We start from the raw sequence: 14,404 nt of genomic DNA on the forward strand, positions 1-14,404 counted from the left end.
GGAGAAGCTTTTTGCGACGCTTGCATAGCCTGATGAGATGGGGATCGGGGTCAGAATTGGGATATGCAGCGGTCTCCGTGCATATCCCACCTGAGGGCAATGTGTTAAGAAATTTACCTAGGGCCGTGAAATGTGTGGCGTGAGTGGGGGGATTGTAGAAGGACAACAGCGCCAGGCTGAGGTAAGCCTGAGGAAGATAGTAGAGGGTGCCCACTAGGTAGGATTGGAGCGATGAAGGAATTTCAAGGGCTGCTACCGAGAGGCCACGGCGAACGTAGGTAGAAGAGAGGGGGTTAGTAGCTATAGAGTAATGAACATTATACTCGGTAAAATGTTAGAACGTTTACTACACGGTACCCTTTATTGTTTTATCAACGCCAGGGGCCACGTCTACTCCAATCAGTTGGGGCTTACACATTCGCACAGTGCTGTGCAGGCCCTCGCCTTACTGGATCCACGCACCCTGCATGCCTGTGGTTACTTTCGTTATCTTCAGGCTGCATTAGATAGCGTTTGACACCCCGTTGTCCTTCGATACATTCGCTGACATGGCGTTCCTTCCAACCTGTATCACCGCCTCCGTTCCCTTCCTAACGCACGGTGGTCTACTACAAGCGCACAGGTGAAGAGGTGTCTGCCTTTTGGCTGCCCTCAGGGGTCTTCTGTTTCCCTTCCGTTATGGAATGTTGTTATCGCCGACCTTCTTGGGTACCCAATGCCTCCTGGCGTCTTCCTATGGCATATGCTGATGACACCATAGTATCGATAATGGTCCGAACGCACCATGCACGATATCGAGCAGTTGTGTGTGGGCGTAATAAGCAGGATAGCCAGCTGGGCCTCGCACCCCCGTGTCGCTATATCATGAGAGAAAATATTTTACAATGTCAGTGCAACCCCAGTTCTCCACTACGACGTCTCTCATAGCCGGTGTCGCTTTGTGACGTCAACGCCCACAAACCAAACCAAAACATTTTGCATGCTGTTTTTGCATGGCGTGGGTGGAATGGAAGTACGAAACCTACCCCCCCCCCTCGCACTTTGCAAGCCCGTCAATCCGTTCTAAATAGGAAGTCAAAAATTTAGGCGTCGTGTTCAACTGCCAAATTTCATTTCTACCTCATACTAACTTCCCGCGAGACAAGGCAGAGGTCCTTACATCGCGCCTTGTTTAATTTATTTCATTGCACCGTTCCATGCTACCCTCTTCTCTCTACAGGCTCTATTTTCAGGTCATACAACCCGCACTTACCTTTGCCACACTCGCTTAGTGGTCTTGCCCCATTCGTTCCCTTCTTCGGGGGGTCAATTCCATGCAACATGTCCCTCTCTTCGCATTTACGGGAGCATACCGCACAACGCGACGGCTTCGCTTCAGGTGTTCCTCTAGAAACCTCCTCTCCCCTTGGAGCTATACCATCTCTGTGCACAGTACAGCCTTTTGCAAGGTATGGATCCCGTCCCTTTTGGAGGCCACATCTATGTACCGACCGACATTCTTCCCCGTTTTTACCCATAGTGTGACCATCCCTCTCTGGTCTCCTTCCCGTTCACCTGTCTCTTCCCTTCTCACTTTCCCCTTTCATCCTCCCTTCCCGGCACATTCACATCTTCATGCACGGTTCCTACACTTCCAGTTCTGCGCACGCTGTCTATGTTACATTTACGTCGTGTGGCGCACTGCCCGGTTTTGTCTAGAGACGGCCTCCAGCGCCTTCTGTGCAGAGGCTGTTGCATTGCATAAGGCTTGTCGTTATGTTCCGCATGCTCCCTCTCCTTTGCCACTGCACTTATATCCTGATTGCCTTTCTCTCCTCTAATTTATCTATTCTCTTTCTACCAAAGGCTCACCGTTGTCGGCAGAGGGTTCACACTTTCGAGGGAGATAGCTAAAATAAATAAATAACCAAGTAGCACACGTTACATGGCCCACCGGGGGCCCGTATGGAAAAAGTTGGGCTTGGGCAACCACAATAACACCCACGAGGGCCCGCTTTAGGGATCAAGCGGGCAAGCCCAAATTGGGCTTGCCCCTGCTTTTTCCATTTTGGCATTATATAGGCGTGGAAAGGGCTAACTGAGTACATATTCCCACATCTGGCCCTCAAGGGCCCCGCTTGGGAAATTTTAGGGCCGATGCAAATGAAATTTGGGCTTTGTGTAGGAAACGCCTGGACTGATCTAATTGGGGCTGCCCATTCAAAAGCCGAATAGGTCCCGCATGGGCCTCGGCGGGGCTAAATACGGGTATGCCCGCACATTGCCTACATGGGACCCTTGAGGGGTACTTGAGGGAAGGTCAGACGAAAATCTGGTATTCATGCAGAAAATTCCTGGGCTGCCCGAAATAGGGCTGCCCACCAAAAACCTAGATAATTTCCGCGTGGACGGTAGCGCGGCAGGCAATTGCTCCTTCCCACTTCTGCCCGCATCGGTCTCTTGCGGGGAAATTTAGGGCAGATGCGATGAAACTCTGGACCTAAAGCAAATAGAAGACGGGCTAGTACGATTGGAGCTGCCCACGCAAAAATCGAATAGGTCCCGCATGATTTGCGGCCGGGCTGAAAAGCGACCACACCGCCACGCTGCCCACACGGGTATTTCTTGGGGTACTTGCGGGAAAATGCAACATATATTCGTAGTCCATGCGGTAAAATCAAGATCAGCCCAATTGGGGCGGCCCATGAAATGCCGCAGTGGGCCCCAAATTGGCCGTAGGCGAGCTTACCGCTCTCAAATGTCTCCACCCTATCTTTAAGGCACCATTTTATTTATGTAAATCATGTTATACCGGCTAATAATTGCCTCTTCTGGAGGTTTCACATAACTGTCCTAAGCATATCTCTGCTATGAATAAAGACTATTCATTTTTACTCTAACAACTACGTTAATTATTCAGTGTCGACAGAAAATATGCAACAGTAACTGTTCCGCTTTACGAGTATGCACTGAACGACCTCCAAATGTTTCCTGCGGCCTTACTATTCTACACGCACCACCGAAATAAATATTCAGACCAACATGTTAGGGTTGATGGGGGCCAGCCCACATTATTGTAGTGTTGGGAATAAATTTATCTCATGTTACTGAGTGTCGCATACAAGCAAAAAAATAGCGCTTAATGTTTCGTAATTGATGATTATTGGAATTTGGGCAGCCCCGAAAATGCCAGATTCTCCCCATCAGGGCAGCACGTGGGTCAGCCCGAAACGGACTGGCTTTCGCAAATCCCGCGCCTATATAATTCAGGTATTGGAGGGATTAATCGACTTAAAAATTAAAACCTTGATCAATGGGATGGCATTGCCTGCACAAATGTGGGACGCATTAATGATTCTGGTGTGCACCCACATTCGTCTACCTGGGCTGAATGCGGGCAGCCCTATTTGGGCTACCCACACGGATACAGATTGGGACCGATAGCGGCAGAATTGGGCAGCCCAAGCGGGGCCCCTCTGGGTGCGTGTTGCAAATCCAGCATGGGGCCCGTATGGGCTGCCCTCACGGGCCCAACGCGGGCCCCCACGTCATAGCCCACTTTGTGCTACCTTGTCTCCACCGGGAATCAAACCTCCATCCCTTGGATCCCCAGCCAAGCGCTTTACAAATGCGCCACGCACTGGATCGTGAAACGTTCAATTCCCCTTGTCTACCGTAAAGATGATAGCAGGATTCCGCGAGTGAGAGATACTGTGCCTCTAATTTCCAGTAAACAAATTAAGAATGCCGGTAAACTTTGATGCGTTCAATGGAATGCTGGTTGTATTCGACAAGGGGTGCGCTATGTACCTTAACAGCTGGTCATGACGTCACCAGGCGATTCAGAGATGCCAAAGTGATTCTCGACCTGGGCATGACAAAGGCTTTTGACAAAGTTAAACACCAAGCGATCCTCCACGGTCTCCAAGAAATCGGAGTAGGTGAACGAACATATGAGTACATCAAGAACTTCTTGTCAAACAGAACTGCCTGCATAAAGTTTCAAGACATTCAGTCCCCCACAGTGAAGTTAGGGAGCAAGGGGACGCCGCAGGGCTCGGTTCTCTTTCCGTTCCTTTTCAACGTGGCGATGAGGGGCCTCCCAGAAGCACTGAGGAGCATAAAGGGGTTAAATTTCAGTATTTATGCGGATGACATCAATCTCTGTGTTAACCAGGGTAGTGATGCGAGCATTGAGGAGCGCCTGCAGGCGGCGGCGGACACTGTCGTAGACTACGCTGCCAGTAGGGGTCTACCATGCTCGTCGCAAAAATCAGAATTATTCGTCTATAACCCAAAGTCACTCCGATGCAAGCGCAGCTGGGAATTTGACATTAACGTAGAAGGAAAACCAGTTTCAAAGGTAGATAAAATCAGAATCTTAGGACTATTCATTTACGAAAATGGATATAATGATGGAACATCCAGAAAGCTAGAGGTATTCACCACACAAGCCATTGGAATATTTAGAAGAATCGCGTTGAAAGGACGAGGCCTGAAGGAAAGAAGCTTGCTTAAACTCATCCAAGCCTACGTAATAAGTCGCGTGAGCTATGCCCCACCGTTCTTAAATATCAGGTCGGAGGAGACGAAGAGGTTAGACTCTCTCCTTCGACGGTGCATAAAGAGGGCTCTGGGCTTACCAATTACCACATCTACAGAGAAGCTCCTTTCTATGGGAGTGCACAATAGCTGGGACGAAATAGCGGAGGCTGTCAGAGTTTTGCAGCCGGAAAGATTGAGTCGAACGACCACGGGCAGAACTATAATCGAAATGGTAGGCCTGCAGACAGATAGGGGACTACGAGAAAAATCAAGTATACCACAGGACTGCCGAGACAATCTAATCATTCCCCCCCTCCCACGTAACATGCATCCCATATTCAACACAGAGAGGAGGCAGAAGAGAGCAGAAGCACTAATCAGACGCTTCGATTCGATGGACAGCAAGTCGGTTGCGTACGTGGATGCGGCAAGTGGCAAAACGGGGGCGGCGGTCGCCTCGGTGGTCGACGGCCGAGGTGCCCCGGTTTCAGCCGCCACCATTAGAGCCGCAACGCTGAAACGGCTGAAGAAGTTACAATAGCGCTCGCTTGCGTCGGAACACAAGCCAATTTCATAATCAGCGATAGCAAAACGGCTATTTTGAATTTTGGAAAGGGTAGGGTCTCGCCGGAAGCGGCAAGGATTCTGGCCAGTAGACGACTAAACAGGAAAATTCGCCTAACTTGGACCCCTGCACACACGTCCGTTCCTGGCAACGAAGCAGCCCACGAGTTAGCCCGAGCTCTCTACTTCCGAGTAACTGAGGAGTCGCCCGATTGCCGGAACATGGACGAGCGTCTGCAAAATTATACGGAGATTCTTCAAAATTACAGGTTAAGCAGGAGACTGGTGCCACCACCGGATAAAAGTCTAAACAATAGGGAGGCAGTCGCATGGCGGCGCCTGCAAGCTGGGAACTTTGTAAACCCGGTCTGGGCATATTATGTCCAAATGGAAGATAGGAGAAACGATAAATGCAAGCACTGTGGGGAGAGAGGGACCCTCGACCATATAATCTGGGAATGTACTAGCTCCCCAGGGGCTAAAACAAATATAAATTGTAGAGAAGCCTGGGAAGCCCTGCTGCGGAGCGAGGTCCCTGCTCCACAGCTACAAGCCATCCGCCTGGCTGAAGAAGCCGCGAAGAGCCAAGACCTCTTTGCCTGCTTCTGATCGCGCAGGTCTCTGCTCCCGTCCCTTAGGCCTGCGTGCCGGGGGCGGGAATTGGGGGCCTCCTTATCTGGTAGAAAATAGTTATCGTCATCATCATGCATAGACGAAGCTGACCCCGCCGGGCGTCCGATCCAGGCGTCCGCGCGGCGCTTTTCCTTTGGCGCTTCCTCGAACGCCGCACCACACAGCAACCAGAAGCAGACCCAGATGTCTAGGAGGCGTTAGTACTGCAGGCATTAGTGGCCTTTCAAATTGATTTGCAGGATAAAAAAGGCGCAGTATCAGTCACAATTCTCCGGGGACACATGTAACACGCCGTAAAGGAAGGGAGGAAGGTGAGAGTGAAAGAAGACAGAGATAGAGGTGCCGTAGTGGACGGCTGCGATCCACCGCGCTATAATGGCTTTCGCCTCATGACACTTTAGTGGTCCAAAGTGCCCTCTAGAATTTTTTCTTATATGTCCCTGCCCATTGTGTCTGGGGCAATGAGCTTGCAGATAGGGCCGCCTCCCTAGCTTCAACGCGCGGTCTCCTGCAGCTGTAGCGGCTGTCGTCCTTGTGTGAGCGCACCACTATGTGCACAACTGTCCTCATGCTCTTGGCATCCACCTCGACAGTGGATTACTCGGACACCCTGTTGTCTGTTTTGGTCCTCTCCATTCTCCATCTCCCTCTCTTTCCATCCTCCCTGTTCTCTTGCTTCTCCCCTAACACGCCACGGGCACTTTCCCTCATAGTTCCATCGTTTCGAAATTCGCTATTGGCTTTCCTCTCCATGCAGTGATGTTATGGAGGTCGTCGCCCATTACCTAGCATGCCTGCCCGCTCAACGCAGACGTAGCAGAGCGGCTTCTCGGCTATCCAAACCGTTTCCCTACAAGACTGCCCTTCTTTACTATCCTCCCCTCGTTCTCGTGCGGTGATTTTTCGTATTGCTGTTGATGTTTCATCTCTACTCCCACATTTCAATCACGTCCAATCCCGCCCTGGTCGTTCGTAGGCCTACGTGCCTAATGAAAAATCCCGTACCGCGTTAAACCGGTTTTTACTGGTTTCTTCATCATCTGGTATAAATATCATATCGGTGTGACAAGTCCTGTATGAAGCTTAAAAAGGTTTACACCAGACTTACAACAGACCGGTATAATGCTCAAACCGGACAAACCAGTCCTGTATGAAGCTTATATCAGACAAGCCAAGTCGAGTAGGCGCTCACATCCCACAAACGGTTTCTAGTACACCTCACAAACCGGACATGGCGGTGCGGTAGGATCCGAGATCGGACAGACCAGTCTAGCTGGTATGGAGCTTACACACAGGACAGACCTAGTCCGGTTTAACTCAAACCGGACGAACCCGTCATTTATGAAAATGATACCAGACAGCATTTCCGCTTCTCAACTCAAGCTGAACCGATCAATGAGGCGCAACCAGAATTACCATGTCGGAGCATGCCAGCACTAAATAAGCATGAATACATACAATCTCGATGATGTGAAGCCATAGAAGTGTACGCTAGCAAGGTACATACGCGCATCGCATCGCTTTTGCACGTGCAACAGTTCCTACAGTTAGTCAAACCTTGCGGTGCATCTTCATATCCGCAACTGAAGAGCCTTCAACGTGAAAGTGCAAGGAAGAATGTAGCGTTTTGCTAGCGACTATTCTGGAGCTTCACTGGAACACATTTTTGACTATCAAAATATGCACAGATCGCCGTGTATCGAGCGACGTTTCCTTGAGTGTTTACATATACAAAACGCTCAGTGTTAAGTGCGTTAATTGGCATATCTGCTCCGCTGGCAGAATGTGAAGCTAAAGCATGCAATATGACGAGTATTAATTACTGCGCCGGATATCGCTGTATGCAGCGAAATTGCATGGGTTCGAAAACGATGACAAAGCATTTAGCACCAATAAATTAGGATATTCTGACATTTGCTTGCAAGAAAGTAATGCATTATTACCATGCGGGACAGGTGACAACTCATGATAGCCAGGGAAAATATTCAGCACTTTTAAAAGGCGATCGGTGAATTATGACCACAACGTCTACATCCGAGAAAAATATACAAAATCCAAAACAGAAAACTTCGCTAGGTAAGGAGAAATATAACCAGTCTAACCAAGGTCTATGGTTCACGAGAACGCAGTCCAAATCCTGGCCTGTGCTAAGAATGTTTCTTTTTCACGCTTTTAATTCTTTTTTTCAGTTTTTCACATGTAATAGGTTATTTTATAACTCTGCATGCCTTTAGTAGCCCGGCACCGCATTTTTCTCCAAAAACAAGGGTCATTGAGCATACAAGAAATTACAGAATCAGCTCCGCCCGGTTTCGTGTCTGTACAGCCTGGCACGGCATGAGGCATATTATTTTACTTTCCTTTTGGTTGCCTCACCATATTTGATGTACCATAAACCGGTATACCGAATCCGGTATGAAATTCATACAGGATTTTTCAGTAGGAGTGCCAATCTGCTACACATCTTACGGCAAATGTCGATGGACCGCGGCCCTGCCTGACATGTGGTCTGCTTGCTCGCCCTCTGTGTGCCCGTATTTCTTTCTTTTTTCAATCCCTGTTCCTAACGTGATCCTTATGGCTGTTAGCTTGTCAGTTTTCATGCCTTTTTTCTTTGATATTTTTGCATTTGCAATGATACTTTTCCAGATTTTTTTTTTCTTTTTTACTGGTCACGCATCATATCCCTTGTCTCTACCTGTTACTTCTCCCGCTTTACTTTTCTCTGGCTTACATTTTTTTCTCTCTAATAATGTTCTCAGTTCTCCAAACTAATTATCTTCCCTCTTTTTTTTTTATCTCGCTCGACTCCTTTACCTTCCCACAATTCCCCAAACCTTCCCTCCTCCTGGCCACATGTGAGTACATCTCGAGCTTCTGGGCATGCTACAGCCTTTTTTTTTTACTCTTTCCCTTCATAATGAGTAATGTTTTGGGGATTCTCTCCATATTTTTGGTAATTTGTGCCACTGTTTTTTTTTTTGTTTTTTTTTTTATTTCTCCTGAGCGCACGTCTGTTTGTATTATTTTTCAGTCAGTTTTTACCTGCAATAACTGGTTCAATGCGGGCCTTATTTTATTTTTTATGCATTGTGTTTTATAACAAAGGGGACAATAGGAAACCACCTAAACTTACCCTGCGATGAGGCAGGCGCCAGCTTAACGATGAAACTGTCCAGGCTCGTTTGCGCCGGATCCTGCCGATTTGCCCTGGATGACATGGAGCGGTTCCCCGTAGGAGTCGGCGGGTGATGCTTTGGCGTACCAGGCATAGATGGAAGGCAGTGACGCTCCGCAACGTGCGCAGGGCTAGGTCTGCTGCGGCGTCACCTCAGTAGCCCAATTAGTCTATAGTAAGTCGGCTCAAACTTGTGGCCGTGGCGATCGCACCTGCACAGAAGTCGACCCAAAGTTACAGGGCCACCAGCACGCTACTGCGGCAGCAGAGGAGCTTCACACTCCTCTTCCTCTACAGGTAGATAACATCGTCGGCTCGTGGCATGCCGGCAATTCGGTCCCATTGAGAATAAAATGGAATTGAGGGGCCAGTTCTTTTGAGAGCTTGCCCAATTTTGTCACGTGGTGGTGCACACAGGGTAAGGTGCACAACATGGAAGAAAAGACGGGACGCGCAGTCCGAGAAACACCGTCATTTCTTCGTTACGCAGGAAGATCTGACCCTAGAAGGTCCTAAGGAGCAAATGCACCATTCGCTGCAGCCTTTCTGATTCAAAGCAATAAAAAATTGCCCACACGTTAAATATTGTTACGGAGGAGCCAGGATGACGTAGTGGAAGGACAGGGTGTTAGTGATAGAAGTGGAAGTGGGGCGGCCGAACGTGACCGAGAGTGATTGATTGATTAAAACTAATTTCCACCGATTTATGAGGCCCCCTACTCCCCGCTCCTGGCACGCAGGCCTGAGGAACGGAGGCTGGAACCTCCGCGACTAAGGACTGGCGAATATACATTGGTTAATCGCTGCCTCAGCCGCCGGGCGGACGGCTTTTTGCTGGTCAGCGGGGACGTCGCTTCGCAGCAGGGTTACCGAGGCTTCTCTACTATTAATGTTGTCCCTAGCACCCGGAGACTTAGGGCATTCTTAAAGTATATGGTCGAGGGTCCCCCACACTTCGCAGGCTTTACATTTATTATTTTTGCTCTCATCTATCTGGGTGTGAAAAACGAGACAGGGTTTGGGAAATTTCCTGCTTGTAATCACCGCCAGGCTATGGCCTCTTTATTATTTAAGCTAGGATCCGGTGGCGGCATCAGACGTCTTCCTAATCTATAACTTTCGATCATATCTTTATAGGTTTGAAAACGTTCGTCCATCGCTGGCAGTCGGGCGGCTCTGCGTTTGCCCGGAAGTAGAGATATCGGGCGAAATCATGGGCCGCCTCGTTGCCGGGGACAGACGTGTGTGCTGGTACCCAAATTAGGGTGATTTTGCGATCAATTTTAGCTACAGCTGTTAGAATTCGGGCGGCCTCTTGCGAGACCCTGCATTTTTCAATATTCCAGACAGCAGTTTTACTGTCGCTAAAGATCAATCTAGCCTTCGTTCCAATGCAAGCGAGCGCTATTGCGACCTCTTCAGCCGTGTCTATGTTTCTGCTTCGGATGGTGGCGGAGACGACTGGTGCGCCACTACCATCGACTACCGCGGCGACTGCAGCCCCTGATCGGCCGCTTGCAGCGTCTACGTAGGCAACTTCTTTTACTCTGAAATCTTTTGCTCTTTTAACAAGTGCTTCTGCTCTCTTCTCCCGTCTCTCCTTGTGGTATTCTGGGTGCATGTTGCGAAGGAGAGGACGGACAATGATGTTCTCGCGACATTGTGGCGGTAGGGCAACCTTGTCGGCTGTGCCCCTATCTGTTTTTCGACCCACCCATTCTAAGATGGTCCGACCCGTGCTCGATCTACTTATTCTCTCATGTTGGGCGATTCTCACCGCTTCAGCAAGTTCCGTCCAGCTATTATGCACTCCCATTTCTATCAGGCGTTCCGTAGAGGAGGCGATGGGTAGACCCAGTGCCCTCTTGACGCAACGCCTGATGAGTGCGTCTATCTTATCTTTTTCACTGGTCCTGATGTTGAGGAACGGTGTGGCATGCCCATTCGGCTTATTATGCTCGCCTGCATCAGTCTCAAGAGGCTTCTCTCTTTGAGGCCTCTGCCTTTGAATGCAATGCAATCCTCCTAAATATCCCTGTTACTTGCGTCGCGTAGATAGTGAGTTTTTTTTTTTTTATTGTTCCGTCGTTATACCCGCCTTGAATAAAAAGTCCGAGGATTGTAATTTGCTGAACTTTTGGTACGGTTTTGCCGTCGACCTTAACTTCTACGTTAAAGTCGCCCTTGCACCTCATTAATTTTGGGTTACATATGAAAAGTTCGAATTTTAGCGCAGAGCACGGAAACCCCTTTCGGCCGCGTAGGACACAATGGTGGCGTTTCTTTATGCTGCCGTCGCTGCCATTGTTCATCCAGATTAACGTCGTCCGCGTAAATGCTGAACTTCAGATCTTTTATGACTTTAAGAGCGGCGGGAAGGCCTCTCATCACCACGTTAAAGAGGAAGGGGGACAGCACCGAGCCTTGCGGCGTTCCTTTACTTCCCAGGTGGACAGTGGGGGATTCTAGGTCCTGAAACTTTAGTTTCAACGTCCTGTTTGTCAGGGAATCCATTACGTAATTATATGTCCTCTCGCCGACTCCTAATTCCCGCAGTCTCCGTGAGAACTGCCTGGTGTTTTACGTTGTCAAATGCTTTTGTTAGATCTAGTGCTAGAATTACCTTCGCGTCTGGATTTCGAGTCAATTATGTCATGTTGTAATCGGAGCATCACGTCCTGCACAGGCCCGGTCGGAACCCGACCATCTCGTGCAGCCACAGGTCGTTTTTCTCCATGAAATTAGTTAGCCTTGTTTGGATTACGCGTTCCATAAGCTTTCCAAAGCATGAGGTTAGAGAAATAGGTCTGAGGTTTTCCAATTTCGGTGGTTGCCAGGTTTCGGAATTAGCACTACGTTCGCAGTTTTTTTCACTGCTGGGGAAGACGACCGCTAATCCATACTTCTTGCATGTAGTTGGTGAGTGCCGTTACGGAAGCGTCGTCTAGGTTTCGTAGCATTTTATTTGTTATTCCATCGGGGCCGGAAGCTGATCGCGTCTTTAAGCTCAGGATTTCGGCTCTAACCTCCGCTTCTGAGATGGGCGCGTCGAGGGCCTCGTTCGGAGGGCCCGCGTACTGCGTAAGAGGGAGGGATGTTGTATCGCCGACATATGTGTCGACAAGTTTAGTTATTCGTTCCGCGTCAGTCCCCTCGAACGCGTGTCTTGCCTTTGCTATTGTTGTGCTTGATTGTGTTTTCGAACTGTCGGGATCAAGAAGATATCGTAGCAGGCTCCACGTCTTTGAAAGGCTCATGTTGGCCTCCATTTCATCGCACCTGTCACACCAGTTTTGCTCGAGGAAAGAGACTTCGCACACCTGACGCGACCCCGTCTCGTAAAAATACATTTAAATTGCGAGGTTTACCATACCGAAGCGATGTTACATGAGGCGCATGAGGCTACATGAGCAACTGGGCGTTCAGACTTCGTTTCCTGAACTGTGCTTCCCAGATGTTTATTTAGCGTTAATTCGACCTGATGAGCTTTGACCTTGACATAGGTCATGGTCACTTAGAGCCAGTCACAGTGTAACCATGTACGGCAAAGCTAGCCTTGGTTGCTGCACTCAACTAGGCAGCTGGAAATAGGAAATAGTGAAATCCATCGTGCTAAGCCAAGGTTGTGCTACGCCAAAAGTGATTTCGCCCTAATAAAATTCCATACTAAATTCTTTTAAGTCTAAGTTAGCCGTCCCCAGTGTCAAGAGAAAAGCAACAAACTATACTCCGTTTCATACATCAGGTGCAACGCAGCGAAAGCTACGCAAGTAGTCCGCAAGAAAAAAAAAGGAGGCGTGTCACTACGCGCTCGTTCCGTGGCTGAGTGGTTTCTGCGGAAACGGGCTCTATTCCGAACATCATTATCCTCATCATGAGCCTGATTATACCCACTGCAGGGCGAAGGCCTCTCTTATATTTCTCCAATTAACCCGATTCTGTGCTAACTGCATCCACTTGACCCCTGCGAACTTCTTAACCTCATCCACCCACCTAACTTTCTGCCGCCCCCTGCTACGCTTTCCTTCCCTTAGAATCCAGTTTGTTGCCCTAAGCGACGATCGGTTATCCTCTTTTCGCACTACGTGTCCTGCCCATACCCATTTCTTCTTGATTTCCACTAGAATGTCAGTAACTTGAGTTAGGTAGCGAAGTAATGGAAGTAGTAGGCGAATATGTCTACTTAGGACAGGTAGTAACCGCAGATCCGGACCATGAAAAAGAAATAACAAGAAGAATAAGATTGGGATGGAGCGCATTTGGCAAGCACTCGCAGATTATGACTAGCAGCTTATTCCGAGCATACACGTTCGCAATAACTTCGCGTGCCTAGACATCTTCGCAGAGCGATCTTATAGAACACACCCGCCATAAAGAGGCAGTCGAGGTAGCTGCGTTGCGCAGCACGGAGGGCACCGCTGGCAGGGTTCCGAGGCAGCGAAAACGCGACACGAACGAAAACGACAAACAAAGCATACACATTCACCGAATCCGTTTTTTTTTTCTCCCTAAAAAAGGTGCTTTTTATGGACTTGAGGGCAAATTATTTCCTCTCGTCAAGAGCAGGCACTATTTTTCATCGCGGATGCGGGGGGCGCCAACAAGAGCTTTACCTTCGGCAGTGTTGCACTTCATATATAAAACGGAGTATAGTCTCCGTCGACTCCGAGGGCTCCTTCGACAAGACTATATCAATCTAGGCGGCAGTTCTGCTGCGTTGCCCAAGTTTGCTTGGAGCATTTTGTGTTTCTGACTCGCTCGCATAGGCACTTTGTTTATTGAGGCCAAAACCTTATGTCCCTTTAAGGCAAAACCAGTAGTCGTAGTAGGCATCGCGGTACAAAAAAAAAAATAATGTTGGGGGTTTAAGCATGGCTTGAACCTAGTTGAAAGCTCTGTTAAGCACGGTTTAGCAAGGTTATACGCGGCTTGAGTTATGGGAACACTCAAGCTTCCCATTAAGGGTAGACGCCATGGCGCCTGCAACACGACCTTTTCAATTCACGACTTCTTTTATACTGTTCGTTTAAGCTGATTTTTGTAAAGGAATGCACAGCATCTGTCCAAATTTTCAGCGGCCACCAAGGCTTAAGTCAAGCCTTTTCATTCCACATTTTTTTTACATTTTTTGTTTGTATTGGGAGAAAGGTAGGCACAGTATCTGCCTGCACTCAGGGTCATGCGGGCCCCGTGAGGAGAAACCCGAAGATGTACCCCGAGTAATAGAGCTTATGCCTTAAAAATCTCTCTCCAACCCGTACCATCTCTAAGACTCTCCAAAGTGGAGAGGTAAGCGACTGCAGCAGCTTCGTAGCGAGGAAACAGCCGGAAAGGGTGTGAGAAGAGTACAGAGAAATACAATCGAACTCCACTATAATGAATGCCGCTTCAACGAAATATTCCCTATTCCGCGTTAGCTCACTACAAAAAATAAAGCGGAACAAATTTCTCGGCGTAACAAACCACTTTTGGAGCGTGTTTCCGCTTTAAAAAATTACTAGTTTT

General features: G+C 48.7%; 1 protein-coding gene across 3 annotated transcripts in view; it reads right to left on the reverse strand.

Annotated features, from left to right (window-relative positions):
- LOC146178113 (DNA (cytosine-5)-methyltransferase 1-like) overlaps positions 1-14,404 on the reverse strand; it is a 160,157-nt gene that overhangs the window by 16,533 nt on the left and 129,220 nt on the right. For all 3 annotated transcript variants that reach the window (XM_084577941.1, XM_084577942.1, XM_084577943.1), the window contains one exon: positions 8,858-9,111. In XM_084577941.1, the coding sequence (XP_084434067.1) occupies positions 8,858-8,993 (136 nt within the window). In that variant the 5' untranslated portion in view covers positions 8,994-9,111. The remainder of the gene's footprint in view (positions 1-8,857; positions 9,112-14,404) is intronic.

The sequence above is a fragment of the Amblyomma maculatum genome, chromosome 9, assembly GCF_055883805.1.
Source record: "Amblyomma maculatum isolate TAMU_Amacu chromosome 9, ASM5588380v1, whole genome shotgun sequence".
In the NCBI taxonomy this organism is placed as follows: domain Eukaryota; kingdom Metazoa; phylum Arthropoda; class Arachnida; order Ixodida; family Ixodidae; genus Amblyomma; species Amblyomma maculatum.